Source organism: Scyliorhinus torazame, chromosome 21 (genome assembly GCF_047496885.1).
Source record: "Scyliorhinus torazame isolate Kashiwa2021f chromosome 21, sScyTor2.1, whole genome shotgun sequence".
Classification (NCBI taxonomy): Eukaryota; Metazoa; Chordata; class Chondrichthyes; order Carcharhiniformes; family Scyliorhinidae; genus Scyliorhinus; species Scyliorhinus torazame.
The window spans coordinates 48638487-48658569 of record NC_092727.1 but is presented as its reverse complement, the minus strand read 5'-3'; the positions used below and the strand labels follow the sequence as shown (position 1 = coordinate 48658569).

At 44.2% G+C, this 20083-nt stretch overlaps 1 protein-coding gene across 7 annotated transcripts in view; it reads left to right on the top strand.

The window, feature by feature from the left end:
• cdon (cell adhesion associated, oncogene regulated) overlaps positions 1–20083 on the top strand; it is a 287217-nt gene that overhangs the window by 251785 nt on the left and 15349 nt on the right. For all 7 annotated transcript variants that reach the window (XM_072486781.1, XM_072486779.1, XM_072486777.1 and 4 more), the window contains 3 exons: positions 1332–1454; positions 5833–6066; positions 8055–8341. In XM_072486781.1, the coding sequence (XP_072342882.1) occupies positions 1332–1454; positions 5833–6066; positions 8055–8341 (644 nt within the window). The remainder of the gene's footprint in view (positions 1–1331; positions 1455–5832; positions 6067–8054; positions 8342–20083) is intronic.

Sequence of the window (20083 nt, the reverse complement as noted above, 5' to 3'; positions counted from 1 at the left end):
CCATTTCCTATTCATGGCTATATTTGCCGCCCAGTAATAGTTGCTAAAGTTCGGCAGCGCCAGCCCACCCTCCCCCCGGCCACGCTCCAGCATCACTTTCTTCACTTGCGGGGTTTTACCCGCCCAAACAGACCGAAGATCACCTTATTTAACCGCTTGAAAAAGGCCTTTGGGATAAAGATGGGGAGGCACTGAAAAACAAACCAGAATCTCGGGAGGACCTTTGATATCAGCGTTAATTACCCTTTGATTAAATTAATATGTCACCAAGTCTTCTTATTTTGACTTATCCTGTTATTCACCATAATGAATTCTTTTCTTGGGTCAATTTCAGTAATTAACTTAATATAATGCAAAACATTTCACATTGCCACGTCTTTTGCAAAGAAAAACTCTAATTTATTCAGCTTTTTCTCCTAACTGACATTTATCATTCATATCAAGTGTGAGGCATAATATTTTGAAGCACTTGTTATGGGTTTATCAGACTCGGCAGGCAGTACACTAAACATTGAGATATGAAATCCGCATTAAGTCAATGTAGAGTGATCATCTCAGTATGCAGTTCTATCACTACTTACTATTAATCCAGAAAAATTAAGGGTACTTCAGTACCTTGTCGCAAACAGTTGAACATAATTTGTTGCTATTCTGTTGCTTTATACTGCATACTCACCAAATTGATAAATCTGGGTTGGCCAATAATCTCATCTCCATGCTAGTCCAGTCCATATTTGAGTGAATATCCACTGTACTTGTCACAATGTAGGATCTGGATTAGTACAGTGATGGTCAGTTGTACAAAAAGGGAATAATATGATAATAAGTATCTCTGAAACACGATTAAATGGATCCCCTCTTTGTAGTTGCTATAGATAAAGTTAATAAGCTGAAGTGAATAAGTTGAATACTATCACCAATCCTGGGCATGTACAGCAACCTCTATTCAGATAGCAGTGCTCATAATTAGGGTGCCTCCGTTTCATCTTGTTCCTATGCTTTAAGCTGTTGGCTATTATAGTGCGGAGGTACATGCTGTTGTGGTATCATGGGGTTCAGTTTCCTGTTTGCAGTCCCAGTTACCAATCTGAGGGGCACTACGATGATGAAGAGGTAGAAAGAAACTTACGCCAGTATTGTTTAGAGCCATTCTAGATTGGATTGTTTGTGTAGATGTTGGTTTGAACACAAAATAATTTTTGTGTAACTTGAAACAACAAACATGTTCATATTTTGCCAAACCAGTCACATCTACCATTTCTACAATGCAGTAAGAAGATTAGCCTCCAGTTATTTCCTTGCATGCAAACATGTGCTTATTTATGATGCAGGAAACAAGCAATGGCATCTCATCAGTCATCTGCAGCCTGAAACTTCATATGATATTAAAATGCAGTGCTTCAATGAGGGTGGAGAGAGCGAATTTAGCAACGTCATGATCTGTGAGACCAAAGGTAGGGACTGCTGCTACTTGTATGCACTCTTCAGTCAACATGTTACCTGCAAAGTCGCGGTCTGAGGTATTAATATGAAGATGTTGGACAGGATTATGATCAGTACCTAGTGACATTTACTTGAAGTGCAGATGAGAAGTGGACCAGGTTCAACTGTGATGGTGCCCACTGTTGACTGGCTTGTCTGCACTCACTGTCTGAAGAATAGCTATTTTGATGAAAACATCACAAGATAGTCATTGTCCAAAGCTGTACCCTAGCAAGAGTAAGTGCCTTCGGAAGAGGAGAGTCATTATTTTAAAAAATAATTTAGAGTACCCAATTATTTTTTTTTCCAATTAAGGAGCAATTTAGTGTGGCCAATCCACCGAACCTGCACACCTTTGAGTTGTGGGGCTGAAACCCACGCAGACACTGGGAGAATGTGCAAACTCCACACGGACAGTGGTCCAGGTCTGGGATTCGGACCAGGGTCCTCAGCGCCATAGGCAGCCGTGCTAACCATTGTGCCGCCCCAAAGAAGAGGAGAGTCCTAATTTAAATCTATGGACATGTATTTTTTTAAAATTAATTCACAGGATGTAAGCATTGCTGGCACGTTTAATATTTTTTTGGGCATCCCTAATTACTTTTGAGAAGGTGTTGATGAGTTGCTCCCTTGAAGTACTGTAGTTCGTGTGGTGAATTGTTAATTAAGGAGTTTCAAGATTTTGACCCAGCAGCGATTAGGAACATGCAATATATTTTCAAGTCAGAGTGAATTATGACTTGAAGGGAAACTTGCAGGTGGTGATAGTTCCCATATGGTTATTGCTCTTTGTCTTTATGGTTGGTATAGGCCTCAGGTTTGGCATGTGTTGACAAAGGAGATTTGGCAGGTTACTGCACTGTATCTTGTAGGCGTTGCAGAGTGCAACCATTGTGTGTTCATGGTGAAGAGCGTGAATGTTTCCGATGGTGGATGAGTGCCAATCAGGACTGCTTTGTCCTTTGTGGTGTTGAACGTGAGTGTTGAAGCTGTACTCATCCAGGCAAATGGAGACTATTCCATCATACTCCTTGTGCCTTGTACATACAGGTTAGGAGTAGGAGTAGGCTACTTGGCCCTTAGAGCCTGCTCTGCCATTCAATAAGATCATGGCTAATCTGGCCGTAACCTCCCACTTATCCCCAATAACCTTTCATCCCCTTGTTTATCAAGAATCTACCTATCTCTGCCTTGAAAACATTCCTCTGAGGGAAAATAAATGTTCTCATCTGTCTTAAATAGGTGACCCCTTATTTTAAACAGTGACACCTAGTTCTAGATTCTCCCACAAAAGATAACACCCTTTCCACATCCATCCTGTCAAGATTCCTCAGGATCTTGTGTGTTTCAATCAAGTCGCCTCTTAGCCTTCTAAACTCCAGCGTATATGACGCTTGCCATTTCAACTCAGCATCTTGCTCTCATGCTCACATGTCAGTCTTTGTTCTGCTGCAATGCTCCAGTGAAACACAACACCTCATCTTCTGATTTGGCACTCCACAGCTTTCTGGACTCAACAATGAGTTCAACAGCTTTAGACCAAACTTTCTCCTCATTGACTCTTCATTAAATCCACTTTTCTGTCCCAAAGCAATCCACATCCCATGGCTATCTGCCACTTGTTCTTAAATCTTGCTTTGAAAGACCACTGACCGTTCTCCTATTAACACATTCTGCTATTTTACCGTTATGCCACTACAATCCACTGCCATTAACACTTCCTTTGTCTTGTGCCCTAAATATCTTTGTGCAATCTCTCCATGCTCACACCTATCACTGACCTTCAACTTTGCTCTAACAGCTCCACCCCCTCCTACACAGTATAAAATTCATCATTTTTCGTCCTCTCTTAGGGCCGCATGGTGGTGCAATGATTAGCACTGCTGCCTCACGGCACCGAAGTCCCAGGTTCGATCCCGCCCCTGGGACACTGTGGAGTTCACACATTCTCCCCGTGTTTGCGTGGGTTTCGCCGCCACAACCCAAAGATGTGCAGGGCAGGTGGATTGGCCACGCTAAATTGCCTCTTAATTGGGAAGAAATGAATTGGGTGCTCTTTAATTAAAACATTTTTAAAATTAAAAAAATATATATATTTCTTTCTCTTTAGCTCTGAAGAGTGATATGGACTTGAAACATTAACTCTGTTTCACTCTCCACAGATGCTGCCAAACCTGAGTTTTTCCAGCATTTTCTGTTTTATTCCAGTGGATACAAGCCTAGCTTGTCCGCTCTTTCCGCACAAGGAACCGGCCCATTAGTTTAGCGAAACATCTTTGAACTGCTTCTAATGCATATTTCCTTAAATAAGGAGACCAGTACTGGACACAATACTCCAGAAGTGGTCTCACCAGTGTCCTCCCTGTACAACTGAGGCATATCTTCCCGACTTTTATATTGAATTCTTCGTGCAATAAACAACATTCTATTTGTTTTCCTAATTATTTGCTGTACCTGCACTGGCTTTTTGCGATTCATGCACGAGGAAACCCAAATCCCTCTGAAACTCAGCTCTGTAATCTCTCACCACTTAGATAATGTGTATAGTATTGGTCTCCTTATGCATTAGAAGAAGCTCTGAGAAGCTTTACTAAATTGTGCATCCAGTACAGCACTGAGGAAGGCCTGTTTTTATGCTCCCTGAAAAACAACTAATTAAATCCTCTGAAAAACAGTTTCAAGATAAGTATGTAGCTGCTGCTGCTTGTAAATCCCAATTTGAGGCAATGGCAGTGCTATTGAATGTCAAGGAGAGATGGTTAGATTTTCTCTGTTGTTGGCGATGGTCATTGCCTGGTACATGTGTGTTGTGAAGAGATGGTCATTGCCTGTGGTATGAATGTTACTTGCCAGTTATCAGCCTAACCTTGAATTTTGACCAGGTCTTGCTGCATGTGGATATAGACTGCTTCATTATCTGAAGTGGAGATGCCAGCGCTGGACTGCGATTGGCACAGTAAGAAGTCTCACAACACCAGGTTAAAGTCCAACAGGTTTATTTGAAATCACAAGCTTTCAGAGCGTTGCTCCTTCATCAGGTGAAAGAGCAGCACTCCTAAAGCTTGTGATTTCAAATAAACCTGTTGGACTATAATCTGGTGTTGTGAGGCTCATTATCTGAAGAGTTGTGATCATCAGCAAATATCCCCAATTCCCACCTTGTGTTTGAGGAAAGGTCACTGATGGAGCAACTAAAGATAATTTGACCTAGGTCACTAAGGAGGAACTCTTGAAACGGTGTCCTGGAGCGCAGTGATTCGCACCTCACCTTTGGTACTCCGATCTTTTGCCCATATTTGGACTTGGGCTGTAATGAGGTCCCGAAACGTGTGCTCCTAGCAGAACCCAAACTGACATTGGTGAGCAGGTTACTGGTGGAACTGTCAATAACACCTATCTTTTTGCCGATGCTTGAAAGTAGATTGATGAGGCATTCATTTACTGGATTAGATTTATCCTCCTTTATGTGGACAGGATCACAGAGAGCAATTTTTCACCTTTTTGAACTGATGCCAATTTAGAGATGTAATTGGCTAGAAGTGTGGCTGGTTCTCCAGCACAAATCTCCTCTACAGCCAGGGTGTTGTCAATGTCCATAGCCTTTGCTGTTGCCAATGCATTCAGTAGTTTCTTGATATCATACGGAGTGATTTGGATTGGCGGAAGATGACCTGGAGGGGCATCAGGAGGAGACTGAGATTGATCAGTCACTCAGCACTTTTGCTTGAAAATTATTGCAGACACTTCAGCCTTGTCTTTTGCACTCAAGTTTTGGGCTCCAGCCTCATTGAGAATGGGAATATTCGCAGAAACTCCTCTTACCATCAGTTATTGGAATTGGGATATTGGAAAGTTTTGATCAAGCCAAAAGTAGAATTTTTAAAAATTACTTTGTGGTATGTGCAGCACTGTGTTGAACAGGTTAGCTCCTCATTTTTAGGTAAGGCCAATTATGTTTCTGAACTCATTGAATCAGAGTTTCCACTTTGTCTTGATGGTAACAGTAGAGTGAGGCATGTGCGGGGCCACGAGTTTACAGATTGTGATTGAATGCTATTCTGCTGATGATTGTCCACAGTGTCCCATGAATCCCCAATTTTGAACTGCTAGATCTGTTCTGAATCTATCTCAAATCGTACAACCCCCCCACACCACCACCACCACCACCACCGCAGAGTGCACAGTGGTCATTCCTACAATATTGTCAGGGACAGATGCATCTGTGACCAGTAGATAGCCGGGGGGGACGAGGATGACTCCTCTTGTAAAATTATGTAAATATATTAGACAATGTTCTTATTTTTCGAATGTTGTATCTGACCATCACTTGCTGCTCTTTCCTTTCTTTAGCACGGAGACCACCTGGATCCTCTGAATACTCTGTGGTGATGGGCAATGACCTGAATACACAGCCTAATCTTGCTGACCACCTGGGTGGTGGCCATGGGGCATCCTCCTCTGGCACACGGAGTAGTGACATGTTATATTTGATTGTGGGCTCAGTGCTAGGGATCATGGTTTTAATCCTCATTATCTTCATCGCTATGTGCCTGTGGAAGAACCGCCAACAGACAACACTACAGAGTAAGTAGTCATGTGGATCGCCCCTCTTTTTTTCTTTAGGACAACTATGACTCTTTATAAGACTTGTTGTTGGGGTACTTTTTTTATGTTTTGCTATAGACTGTCAGTTCAATTTCTGAGACCTTGTCCTATTGGTAATATTGATTCCAACCCTCAGTACAAGTTTTCTATTTCTTCAACCTTGATGATCTCGCAGTCGAATTATAAGAATTTGAGTGGGGATCAATTAAATTTAGTAAAGTGACCCGGAAATCAAGAAGATAAATTAGCCAGGATTCTGTAGTCTAATAAGAATAAATAGAGCCTTCAAGGAGGAGGGATGAAGGGGCAGAAAGTGGATGAGAGAAAAGTACAATGCAATCTTCACTTTTTCAAAGAATAAATTATGTATCTTCCTCAAGATCTACATATGGAGCAGATATATTCAGGTGATGTTCCTGTCCATACAATAACCCATGGATCATGTGCAGGCCCTGAGCCCTGTCAATCTGAATCAGAAGGACCAGGCAATTCAGTGCTATTCATATTTCTTTCTTACTTGCATTTTTTTTAATGTTGCAGACTTAAAGGTTTGGGTAGAACTTTATGCAGCACTTCTCTAATTGATGGAGAAATCTTGTCAGAACAGAATTCAAAGCTCAGTTAGTATAGCAATGTATAGTGGGAAAATGGATTTACATTTTTTTTTTAATGGCCTACAGTATCTATGACATTCACATAAACAGCCAGGAAGGCAAAAAGCTTGGGAAACCCCTGTTCCAGAACAAAGTAGAGTCTATCGGAGATGCTGTGAGTGTAAATAGAACAGATATTAAGCCAATTTGATAAAGTATGGGTAGATTTATGAATTCTCAATGCCAGCATAGAGCCTGAGCTACCACGAACATGCCATCATAATGGTTGGAGATCATGGGTGCACGGTCTAGCTTGTGAATTTTTGATTCCAGTTCCTAAAGCTGCAGGTTGAGAGTAAGATTATGCAATGTTGCTTTTAATAAATCCACCTCATATTCACGTTTCCAATGTCAAGAGTGAGGACACAGTACATTTGAAAAAATTGTGTCTATAAGTGTTGCACTGTTGAGCAAGTATTCACAAGCTTGCTAACCCAGCATTGAGCTCTAATCTCATTGTTTTTGTTTATTCAACATTTCAGTTCGATAACTATTGGTTCTTGAGCTTATCCCTGTAAGGTGTTGCGTTTTCAGCTCCCCCATTTATTTTTTGCTCTTTTTCCTAATAGCTGCATTAAACAGCTTGTTGTAATCAGTGGGACTAATGCACCAATCCTGTGCTCCCAGTTGTGTTCAAACAAAGCAGAACCCGTGTTGGATAATCTGCCTTTCAACTTTTTCTGTTTACAATGTAGTTTCTAAACTGACATTTTCCTGGTATGCACAGGAACCCTAACCTAGTGTACATTGTCTTTTACCCTCTTGTATTTGAACCTCCCTTTATTAAATAGGAATGTTTCTTCAGCAAAGTTCACCGAAGTGTCCATACCCTGTTGTACTGAGAAAGAAAGCAGAATTGAAGCTGAAACCAGTTTTATGGGTGTATTTAGGCCAAAATGCTACTCGCCCACATTTCTGTATTGCTTGCTTTAAATTCATCATCTGTTTGTGCCAATAGAGATATAGTCTGTCTTAAATTTCAGCTTCTGGAAGCATATTAAGTGTCTTAGTGATTGCAAGGAGACTGGCAACAGCTGAGGTATGTCAATGATAAAGAGGCCCCTTTCACAACTCCACTTTGTAAACCCAATGGGACAGGCACTTTTTCAGCATTATTGCTGCTAGAAGGTTTCATAGGTTGTCAATAAGATCAGACCTCAACTATGACTTAACTCTTTAAATGCTAGTTGCGAAGGAGGTTGGTATGTCAAGGTTTCCAAGGTCTCTGTAATATTCATTGACAAGAGTATAAGGGGTTTGGCGTGGGGCACATAGTTCAAATTACTTAACTAATTTTAATATTTTTCTGCCTAGAATACGATCCCCCTAACTACCTCTACCAAGGCCAGGAGGTAAATAGTCAGCTGATGGAGTATACCACCCTTCCTGGCACCAGTCGAATCAATGGAAGCATTCATGGCAGCTTCATTGGTAACGGGAGCCTCAGCAATGGTTGCCCACACCTGCACCACAAGATTTCAAATGGAGTGAATGGGCTGATGAATGGAGGAATAAATGGAGGGACACCGTTGTATTCTAACCACACAAACTCACTGCAGAGGACCCACATGGACTACGATCAGGCTCACCATATTATGAATGTAAGAGCCTGTTAATGTTATGGTGAAAAAGTTAGGCCTAGAGCCATATTTTAAAGTTCTTTTCATTTTGACCCGGTTGAGCTTCGGCATCCTTTCTCATTTACTAGTTCAAGTGTTGAGCCTCGGCTAAAATTTTCAAAATTCATTTTCCATCAAGCAGTCTGTACAAAGATTAATTTTATTTGTTTTACCATCATACAATGTTGGCTCTACAACTCCAATGCCACCCCCCCGCCCCACTTTATTCAATCAAGTAGAGTTCAAAACATTTAATCTCCAAAGTTCTTTTGGCCCATGTTTCTACTCTTGCCTTTCCCACTTTACTTTTTCAGTAAAACTAATGTCCAGCAGCCTTTAATGTGTTTCATAGTTCCATGAGTCTTTGAGAGGTTAATAATATGGACCAAGTGTTTGACACCCAGGGATTTAGCCTGAAGTTTTAACAGTTTAATGTGAATGATGCTTCTTGGCAATGAAACTGTGTAATTTCCATTCATCCTTTTACCTATTGCACATTCTCAGAAGTACCCACGAGACCTAAATGTGTTTTTCTGTTTGTGTTGTAGGAGGAGGGTGAGTAACCTGATGTTTTTAGCTTGTTTGGCAGACTCAGCATTTGGAGATCAACATTTTTTTTAAAAAAAATTCTTCTCTGGATGTGGGTGATGTTGGAAAGGCTGTGTTGATTTATACATTCTCAGCTGCCAACTTGAATTGCTGCTGTCTGTGCAGTAACAGGAGAAACATGAACAGGACAGAGGAAATGATGAAGGAAGTTATGGAGAAAGTCAGGAAGGCAAGGATGGAGAGAGAAAGATGTAGAGGAACAGGAGGTTAGGATAACCGAAGTGAAAGAAACTTGAAAGATTTAATTTCTGAATGGATCATTTTACCTGATTTAACAAATAATCATAAGTGTTTTCTCCTGAAGTAAATCGGTTTACTTTTGGGGAGACAAAATAAATCTGCTTATGATTTTGGCTTTCGTTTTCTTATGAAGTTTGAATAGAATTGCTATGTAAACAAATGAACAGGAGTTTGAGTTGATAATAAGAACATAAGAACTAAGAGCAGGAGGAGGCCATCTGGCCCTTCGAGCCTGCTCTGCCATTCAATGAGATCATGGCTGATCTTTTGCGGACTCAGCTCCACTTTCCCGCCCGAACACCATAAGAACATAAGAACTAGGAGCAGGAGTAGGCCATCTGGTCCCTCAAGCCTGCTCCGCCATTCAATGAGATCATGGCTAATCTTTTTTAGACTCAGCTCCACTTTCCAGCCCGAACTTCATAACCCTTAATCCCTATATTCTTCAAAAAAACAAGATCTTTATCTTGAAAACGTTTAATGAAGGAGCCTCAACTGCTTCATTGGGCAAGGAATTCCATAGATTCACAACCCTTTAGGTGAAGAAGTTCCTCCTAAGCTCAGTCCTAAATCTACTTCCCCTTATTTTGAGGCTATGCCCCCTAGTTCTGCTTTCACCCGCCAGTGGAAACAACCTGCCCACATCTATCCTATCTATTGCCTTCATAATTTTATACGTTTCTATAAGATCCACCTGCATCCTTCTAAATTCCAATGAGTACAGTCCCAGTCTATTCAACCTCTTCTCGTAATCCAACCCCTTCAGCTCTGGGATTAACCTAGTGAATCTCCTCTGAACACCCTCCAACGCCAGTATGTCCTTTCTCAGGTAAGGGGACCAAAACTGAACACAATACGCCAGGTGTGGCCTCACTAACATCTTATACAATTGCAGCATAACTTCCCTACTCTTAAACTCCATCCCTCTAGTAATGAAGGACAAAATTCCATTTGCCGCCTTAATTACCTGTTACACCTGTAAACAAACTTTTTGCGACTCATGCACTAGCACACCCAGGTCTCTCTGCACAGCGGCATGTTTTAATATTTTATCATTTAAATAAAAATCCTTTTTGCTATTATTCCTACCAAAATGGATAACCTCACATTTGTCAACATTGTATTCCATCTGCCAGACCCTAGCCCATTCACTTAACCTATCCAAATCCCTCTGCAGACTTCCGGTATCCTCTGCACTTTTTGCTTTACCACTCATCTTCGTGTCGTCTGCAAACCTGGACACATTGCCTTGGTCCCAACTCCAAATCATCTAGGTAAATTGTGAACAATTGTGGGCCCAACACTGAACCCTGAGGGACACCACTAGCTACTGATTGCCAACCAGAGAAACACCCGTTAATCCCCTCTCTTTGCTTTCTATTAATTAACCAATCCCCTATCCATGCTACTACTTTACCTTTAATGCCATGCATCTTTACCTTATGCCGCAATCTTTTGTGTGGCACCTTGTCAAAAGCTTTCTGGAAATCCAGATATACCACATTCATTGGCTCCCCGTTATCTACCGCACTGGTAATGCCCTCAAAAAATTCCACTAAATTAGTTAGGCACGACCTGCCCTTTATGAACCCATGCTGCGTCTGCCCAATGGGACAATCATCCAGATGCCTCGCTATTTCTTCCTTGATGATAGATTCCAGCATCTTCCCTACTTCTTCCTTGATGATAGATTCCAGCATCTTCCCTACTACCGAAGTTAAGCTAACTGGCCTATAATTACCCGCTTTCTGCCTACCTTTTTTAAACAGTGGTGTCACGTTTGCTCATTTCCAATCGGCCGGGACCACCCCAGAGTCTAGTGAATTTTGGTAAATTATCACTAATGCATTTGCAATTTCCCTAGCCATCTCTTTTAGCACTCTGGGATGCATTCCATCAGGGCCAGGAGACTTGTCTACCTTTAGCCCCATTAGCTTGCCCATCACTACTTCCTTACTAATAATAATCATCTCAAGGTCCTCAGCTGTCATAGCCTCATTTCCATCAGTCCATGGCATGTTATTTATGTCTTCCACTGTGAAGACCGACCCAAAAAACCTGTTCAGTTCCTCAGCCATTTCCTCATCTCCCATTATTAAATCTCCCTTCTCATCCTCTAAAGGACCAATATTTACCTTAGCCACTCTTTTTTGCTTTATGTATTTGTAGAAAGTTTTACTGTCTGATTTTATATTCTGAGCAAGTTTACTCTCATAATCTATCTTACTCTTCTTTATAACTTTTTTAGTAGCTTTCTGTTGCCCCCGAAAGGTTTCCCAGTCCTCTAGTCTCCCACTAATCTTTGCCACTTTGTATGCTTTTTCGTTCAATTTGATAGTCTCCCTTATTTCCTTAGATATCCACGGTCAATTTTCCCTCTTTCTACCGTCCTTCCTTTTTTGTTGGTATAAACCTTTGTTGAGCACTGTAAAAAATCGCTTGGAAGGTTCTCCACTGTTCCTCAACTGTTTCACCATAAATTCTTTGCTCCCAGTCTACCTTAGCTAGCTCTTCTCTCATCCCATTGTAATCTCCTTTGTTTAAGCACAAAACTCTAGTGTTTGATTTTACCTTCTCACCCTCCATCTGTATTTTAAATTCCACCATATTATGATCGCTCCTTCCGAGAGGATCCCTAACTATGAGATCATTAATCAATCCTGTCTCATTACACAAGACCAGATCTAGGACCGCTTGTTCCCTTGTCGGTTCCATTACATACTGTTCTAGGAAACTATATCACGGATACATTCTATAAACTCTACCTCAAGGCTGCCTTGACCGACCTGGTTAAACCAATCGACATGTCGATTAAAATCCCCCATGATAACTGGGGGATCATGCATCAGTTATTTCTTTGTTTATTGCCTGCCCCACCATAATGTTACTATTTGGTGGCCTATAGACTACTCCTATCAGTGACTTTTTCGCCTTACTATTCCTGATTTTCACCCAAATGGATTCAACCTTATCCTCCATTGCACCGATGTCATCCCTTACTATTGCCCGGATGTCATCCTTCAATAACAGAGCTACGCCACCTCCTTTACCATCCACTCTGTCCTTCCAAATAGTTTGATACCCGTGGATATTTAACTCCCAGTCGTGACCACCCTTTAACCATGTTTCAGTAATGGCCACTAAATCATAGTCATTCACTTTTTTTTTTAATATGTTTTTATTAAGAATTTTTCAACAATATTTTCGACCATATAAACAAACCCCCCCCCCTCCCGTAACAAAGAAAAGAAATAAAGCTTGTGTGGCAAGACATGAACATGGCCAGTCAATACGATACATAAGTTTGTACATAGGATTCTTCCCGTACATGTCAGTTTCTGCTGTCACTATCTCCGCTTCTCCCTCCACCGATGGCATCATTATCACATTTAGGAGCCATCGCACATTAGTATTTAACTGTCTACCCTTTACGAATCCCGTCTAGTCCTCGTGAATCATCCCCGGGACACAGTCCTCAATCCTCGTGGCCAACATTTTTGCCAGCAACTTAGCATCCACGTTAAGGAGCGAGATCGGTCTATACGACCCACATTGCAGTGGGTCCTTATCCCGCTTCAAGATCAAAGAGATTGTCGCCTCCGACATTGTCGGGGTCAGGGTCCCCCCCTCCCTTGCTTCATTGAAGGTCCTTACCAGCAACGGGGCTAACAGGTCTACAAACTTCCTATAAAACTCCACCGGGAACCCATCCGGCCCCGGGGCCTTCCCTGCCTGCATGCTCCCCAGTCCTTTAACCAGCTCCTCCACCCCAGTTGGTGCCCCCAAACCAACCATCTCCTGCTCCTCCACCCCTGGGAACCTCAATTGGTCCAGAAATCGCCGCATCCCCTCTTTTCCCCCTGGGGGTTGGGACCTATACAGCTCCTCGTAAAAGGCCTTAAAAGCCTCATTCACTTTCCCTGCACTCTGCACCGTAGTTCCCCTGCCATCTTTGACTCCGCCTATTTCCATCGCTTCCGTCCTCTTACAGAGCTGGTGTGCCAGCATCCGACTCGCCTTCTCCCCATATTCATATGTCGCCCCCTGTGCCTTCCTCCACTGTGCCTCTGCCTTCCCTGTGGTCAACAAGTCGAACTCCGTCTGGAGACTCTGTCTCTCCCTGAGTAGTCCCTCATCAGGAGCCTCTGCATAGCTCCGATCCACCCTTAAAATCTCCCCTACTAACCTCTCCCTTTCCCTGCCCTCCCTCTTCGCCCTATGAGCCCTGATGGAAATTCACTCTCCCCTAACCACCGCCTTCAGCGCCTCCCATACTATTCCCACCTGCACCTCCCCGTTGTCGTTGGCCTCCAGATACCTTTGGATACACTCCCACACACTTCCTCGTCTGCCAGCAGTCCCACATCCAGCCTCCACAACGGGCGTTAGTCCCTCTCCTCATCCAGCTCTAGCTCCACCCAATGCGGGGCATGGTCTGAAATGGCTATGGCCGAATATTCCCTTCCCTTTACTTTCGGGATCAGTGCCCTGCCCAGAACAAAAAAATTATCCGGGAGTAGGCCTGATGAACGTGGGAGAAAAAAGAAAATTCTCTGGCCAAAGGCCTGGCAAATCTCCATGGATCTACGCCCCCATCTGGTCCATAACCCCCTAAGCACCTTGGCCGCAGCCGGCCTCTTCCCCGTCCTAGATCTGGAGCGATCTAATGCTGGGTCCAGCACCGTGTTAAAATCCCCACCCATTATCAAGCTCCCTACTTCCAGGTCTGGAATACGCCCCAACATCCGATTCATGAATCCAGCATCGTCCCAGTTTGGGGCATATACATTCACCAATACCACCTCCGTCCCCTGCAACCTACCACGCACCATCACGTATCGGCCTCCCTTGTCCGCTACTATGTTCTTGGCCTCGAACGACACCCGCTTTCCCACCAGTATTGCCACCCCTCTATTCTTCACATCCAGTCCCGAATGGATCACCTGTCCTACCCAACCCTCCCTTAACCTGACCTGATCTGCCACCTTCAGATGTGTCTCCTGAAGCATGGCCACGTCTGCCTTCAGTCCCTTTAGGTGCGCGAACACTCGGGCCCTCTTAACCGGCCCATTTAGGCCTCTCACATTCCATGTGATCAGCCGGATTGGGGGGTTACCCCCCCCCCGACTAGCCATCTCCTGTCTTAGGCCAGTCCCGTGCTCGCACCTCCAGTCCCCCAGGCGGGGAACCCCCGTCCCGAGCACCTCTTCCATTTTCAGTTCCCCCTCGGACAATGCAGCAGCAACCCTTAAACCCCCCCCCCCCCCCCCCCCCCCCGCTAGATCTCCGTCTAGCTCTTTTGCTCCCCCCATATTGCTTCCGTGAGTCAGCTGACTTCTGCTGACCCCGGCTTCCCCCACCTCCCCGTTGATCTCCCCCGTGTGGGAGTCTCTCCTCCTCCTTACCTTCCTCCATCCCCCCCCCCCCCCTTTTTTTGTGCGCGGGAAAATGCCCGCGCTTTCCTGAACCAGACCCGTCCCCTGTGTCGCAGCTCCTCTTGCGGCCATTATCCCAGTTCCAGAGTCCCACCTCCCTCCAGCACCAACGCCCACATTCTCCATCATTATGATCTCGTCTACAGAAAAGAAAAAAGGACTTTTAGGAATTTTAACCAGAGCTCTACTCACATCCCCATCCATCGCCCCACCCATGAAGTGTTCTTTGCCCCTATTTACAGCCCCCATTTACAACCAACATCTCCCCCCCCCCCCCCCCCCCCCCCCCCACAACCACATCCCCTCCGTTCGAGTCCAGTTTTTCTGTCTGGATAAAAGTCCAAGCCTCTTCTGGCGTTTCAAAATAATGGTGTCGGTCCTGATAGGTGACCCACAGTCGCGCAGGCTGCAACATGCCGAACCTGACTCTTTTTTTTTTATGCAGCACCGCCTTGGCCCGATTGAAGCCAGCTCTCCTCCTTGCCAATCCGCGCTCCAATCCTGGTAAACTCGGATCACTGCATTCTCCCATCTACTGCTCCGCACCTTCTTGGCCCATCTCAGCGCACTTTCTTTATCCATGAAGCGATGGTACCTTGCCACTATCGCCCTTGGCGGCTCATCAGCCTTGGGTCTCCTCGCCAGGACCCGCTGAGCCCCCTCCAACTCCAAGGGGGTCAGAGGGGCCTCCGCTCCCATCAGCAAATGGAGCATCGTACTCACATACGCCCCGGCGTCAACTCCCTCCACTCCTTCAGGAAGACCCAGAATCCGGAGGTTCTTCCTCCTCGACCTGTTCTCCAGGACCTCGATTCTCTCGGCCCACCTCCTGTGCTCCGCCTCGTGCGCCTCCATTTTTACCGCCAGACCCAGGATCTCATCCTCATTGTCATTCATTTTGCCTTTCACCTCACGAAGTTCCACCGCCTGGGTCCTCTGGGTCTCCTTCAGCCCCCTGATCGCCAACAGCATTGGCGCCAGCACCTCCTTTTTAAGCTCCTCCACACAGCGCTTAAGGAACTCCTGCTGGTCCAGCCCCCATGCTGCTCGATCTCCGCCCTCCGCCATCTTGCTTTTTCCCCCTCGATTTTGTCGCTGCTCCAGAGCCTCTTTTCTTGCCGCTCCACCGCTGATCTCGGCCATCCATATATCGTAAGGGGGGGCCTTACTGCACCTTCCCACACGGGATACGATCAAAAAAGCTCCGTTGGGGCTCCTCTAGTGAGCCAGAAAGTCCGTTGTCACGGGAGCTGCCGAAACGTGCGGCTTAGCTCCGCATTGCCGCAACCGGAAGTCCAATCATAGTCATTCACGATGATTTGCGCCATCAACTCATTTACCTTATTCCGAATACTACGAGCATTCAGGTAATGTACACTTATGTTGGCTTTTATACCTCTGTTTTGAATCTTAACACCTTGACCTCTCCTAAGTTATTTTTCCTCTTAACTTTTCTCCTCCTAATTTTCCTTGTCGTTGAACCCATATCTGCATGTAACAACCAGCCACGTCGCTTTCCATTTATGTTTTTACTTCCCATTTTATTCCTTTTAGTATTACTGGGCCTATTCACTGAGCTCCCCTCAGTCACTGTACCTTGTACTGTCGCCCTTTTTGATTTTTGACTATGGTTTCTCTGCCTTGCACTTTCCCCCTTTTTGTTTCTGTCCCTGTTTTACTACCTTCCGACTTCCTGCATCGGTTCCCATCCCCCTGCCACATTAGTTTAAACACTCCCCAGCCGCTCTAGCAAATAGACATCAGTTCCAGTCCTGCCCAGGTGTAACCTGTCCAGTTTGTACAGGTTTCACCTCCCCCAGAACCAGTCCCAATGCCCCAGGAATCTGAAACCCTCCCCCTGACACCATCCCTTCAGCCACGTATTCATCCTCTGTATCCTACCATTTCTACTCTGACTAGCACGTGGCACCGGTATTAATCCTGAGATCACTACCTTGGAGGTCCGATTTCTTAACTTCCTTCCTAGCTCCCTGTATTCTGCTTTTAGGACCTCATCCCTTTTTTTTTAAACCTATGTCTTTTGTACCGATGTGTACCACGATCACTTGCTGTTCACCCTCTCCCTCCAGAATGTCCTGTACCAGCTCCGAGACATCCTTGACCCTAGCACCAGGGAGGCAACATACCATCCTGGAGTCTTGTTTGCGGCCGCAGAAACGCCTGTCTATTCCCCTTACAATTGAATCCCCTATAACTATTGCACTGTCACACTTATCACCCCTCCCCTCTGCAGCAGAACCAACCGTGGTGCCACAAGTTTGGCTGTTGCTGTTTTCCCCTGAGAGGCCATTCCCCTCAGCAGTATCCAAAGCGGTATATCTGTTCTGCAGGGGAATGGTCACAGGAGATTCCTGCACTATCTGCCTCGCTCTCTTGCTCTGTCTGGTGGTCACCCATTCCCTTCCTGCCTGCAGAGTCTGAGCCTGCGGTGTGACCACCTCTCTATACGTGCTGTCCATGATGCTCTCCGACCCGCGGATACTCCACAGTGTCTCCAGCCGCCGCTCCAGCTCTGAAACTTGAGCTTCCAGGAGCTGTAACTGGAGACACTTCCTGCACACATGCTGACCCTGGGGACTGGAACTGTCCCCAGCCTGCCACATGGAGCAAGAGGAGCAGACCGTGCGCCTTGGAGCTGCCCTGCCATGAATTTTTCCTTTAAATTAAACCTTTAAAATTAGACTTAAGATGTTTTTGTGTCAGATTAAATCCAATCCCCGTGTAATATTTAATTAGCTTTATCCCTGAGTATTTATCTTGTTTGATCTTACAACAACAAATTAAATAGTTATTTAATTGAAATTTAAAAAGTTATTTAAATCAACTTAAAAATAGTAATTTAAATAAAATAGTTATTTAAATGAGATTTAAAATTTAAGAAATAGTAATTCAAATCAACTTAAAAATAGTAATCTAAGTCAAATTTTAAAAAAAATAGTAATTCAAATCAATTTTAAAATAGTAATTTGAATCAAATTAAAACTAGTAACTCCACAAATATTCAAATTTAGTCCAGTCTGCCTTTCAGCCAATCAGGTCACAGTCTCCTGTGACGTCACTTTACCAGGTTTTCTTTTCAATTTTGCAGCTGTCCTACCTGCAGCACAGTGTCCCGCGCAGCTCCGCTCCTCTCTTTATTAATGATAATCTTTGGGCAGCACGGTGGCACAGTGGATTAGCACTGTTGCCACACGGCGCCGAGGTCCCAGGTTCAATCCCGGCTCTGGGTCACTGCCGTGTGGAGTTTGTACATTCTACCCGTGTTTGCGTGGATTTCGCCCCCACAACCCAAAGACGTGCAGGCTAGGTGGATTGGCCACGCTAAATTGCCCCTTAATTGGAAAGAATGAATTGGGTGCTCTAAATTTATTTTTAAAAAATAATAATCTTTATTAGTGTCACAAGTAGACTTGCATTAACACTGCAATGAAGTTACTGTGAAAATCCCCTAGTCGCTACACTATGGCGCCTGTTCGGGTGCACCTAACAAACACATCTTTCCGTGGGAGGAAACCGGAGCACCCAGTGGAAACCCATGCAGACACGGGGAGAACGTGCAGACTCCGCACATAACAGTGACCCAAGCCGGGAATCGAACGCAAGTCCCTGGAGCTGTGAAGCAACAGTGTTAACCACTGTGCTACCATGCCGGCCAATAATTACATTTAATCAAATTTAAGAGGAGAAACCATGGAGGGACTGAGGCAATGTGAAGGTGGTGTTGGAAACCAGTGAAGGAATGGTAGGTTGGAGGTTGATGGACGATGAATATGGGGGAAGAGTTACAGTGACATTCAATGAGGTTCCTGTCAGTGCCTGGAGTTGTGTCCTGGATTATATCATCTTTCTGCTGTTAATTTTTAATTGGCACAATGCCATTCCTTTTAAGTGCATTTTTGTCTGTATGAATTGTACGTTAAAAGAGATTCAAACTTCCTTTTAAGCAGACTTTTCATGTGTTTTTGCTTACGTTATTTGTGAAGGAGAGGGGAGATTTCGGGTATTATAGGACTGTCCCAGCCAATCCCAACTCATTTAACCAGAGTCCAAATCAACCAAACTGACTGAAGTAAGTGCAAATGTACAGATGTCTGTCACTATCCCACATCTTGCCTGGGAATCAGAGTCCGGTTGTTGGCAGGTGGACACATGCACGCTTGATTCCTCAACCCACTGGTGCAAATTTGCTTATCATTTTTTCCCCTGTTTTGAACAGTAAAATATAATAATGGAAAATGTTATTGGCAAAGACATGTAAGAGAGAGAATCATTTGCTCATTTGCAAATTTTACTAACATGATCAAGTTATTTTGACCAAGTAATGGAGAAGATTGATGAGGATAGTGGGGCTGATGATGCATGTTAACTTTCAAAAGGCACCACATAATAGATTTATTAGCAAAATTGAAAAGTGGCATCATGAATACAAAATTGGCCAAGGGACAGAAAGCAGGTTGTTTTTCAGACTGGAGAGAGTGGTGTTCCCAGGCATCGATAATATGATTGCTGCTGTTCTGATATAAATTACCATGCCTTAGATCATAGATTGCAGATCATAAGAAATTCAGAAATGTTGTAAACCATGAGGATATTAACAGATTTCAGTAGGTCAAATACAGATGGTGAGATGGTAGAAGAAACTTAACACAGAGAAGTGAGAAGTGATGAATTTGGGAAGGGAGATCGAGGAGGGACAATAAGAACATACACAATTAAGAAGGGTGCAAGATGCAGAGAGTAAGCACACAGATCTTTGACTGTGACATGACAAGTTGAGATGGCTGTTTAAAAACAAATGATTTGGGATCCTTGGGCTTTACTAATTGTGGAATAGAATACAAAAGCAAGAAGATTGTGTAAAATTTTTATGAAACACTGGTCAGGTGCAACATCGAGGGCCGAAGGGCCTGTACTGCGCTGTAATGTTCTATTGTTTCTAAAGCCTCAAGCAAGAGTGCTGTGTTCAATTAAATACCACCCTTTAGGGAGGATGTCAAGGCTTTGGAGTGAGTGCAGAATAGATTTACTAGGAAGGGACCAGAAACGAGAGACTTCCGATGGTGGTATATCAAAATCGTCAACAAAGGTGGCTCAGGATGGTAGCCTGGTGAAGGAGTGAAGATGGACGCCTCACCCATTACACTAGACATGTTGGCCGTGATAATGGAGTAAGAGCTGGAAAAATTCGGAAACGGATGGACAGGCAGCTCAAGTGGCAGGACATGAAGATTAAGGAATCTTTTAAAGCCACCGTTGAAGAGGCTTTGGGCCCGACCTGAGAACAGTTGGTGAGAACCTTGAACGTGGTGCAAGCACAAAATTAAGAATGGTTTTTGGTAGAGTAAATAGGGAGAAACTTTGTTTCCAGTGACAGAACAGTTGATAACCAGAGGACACAGATTTATGGTGATTGGTGACA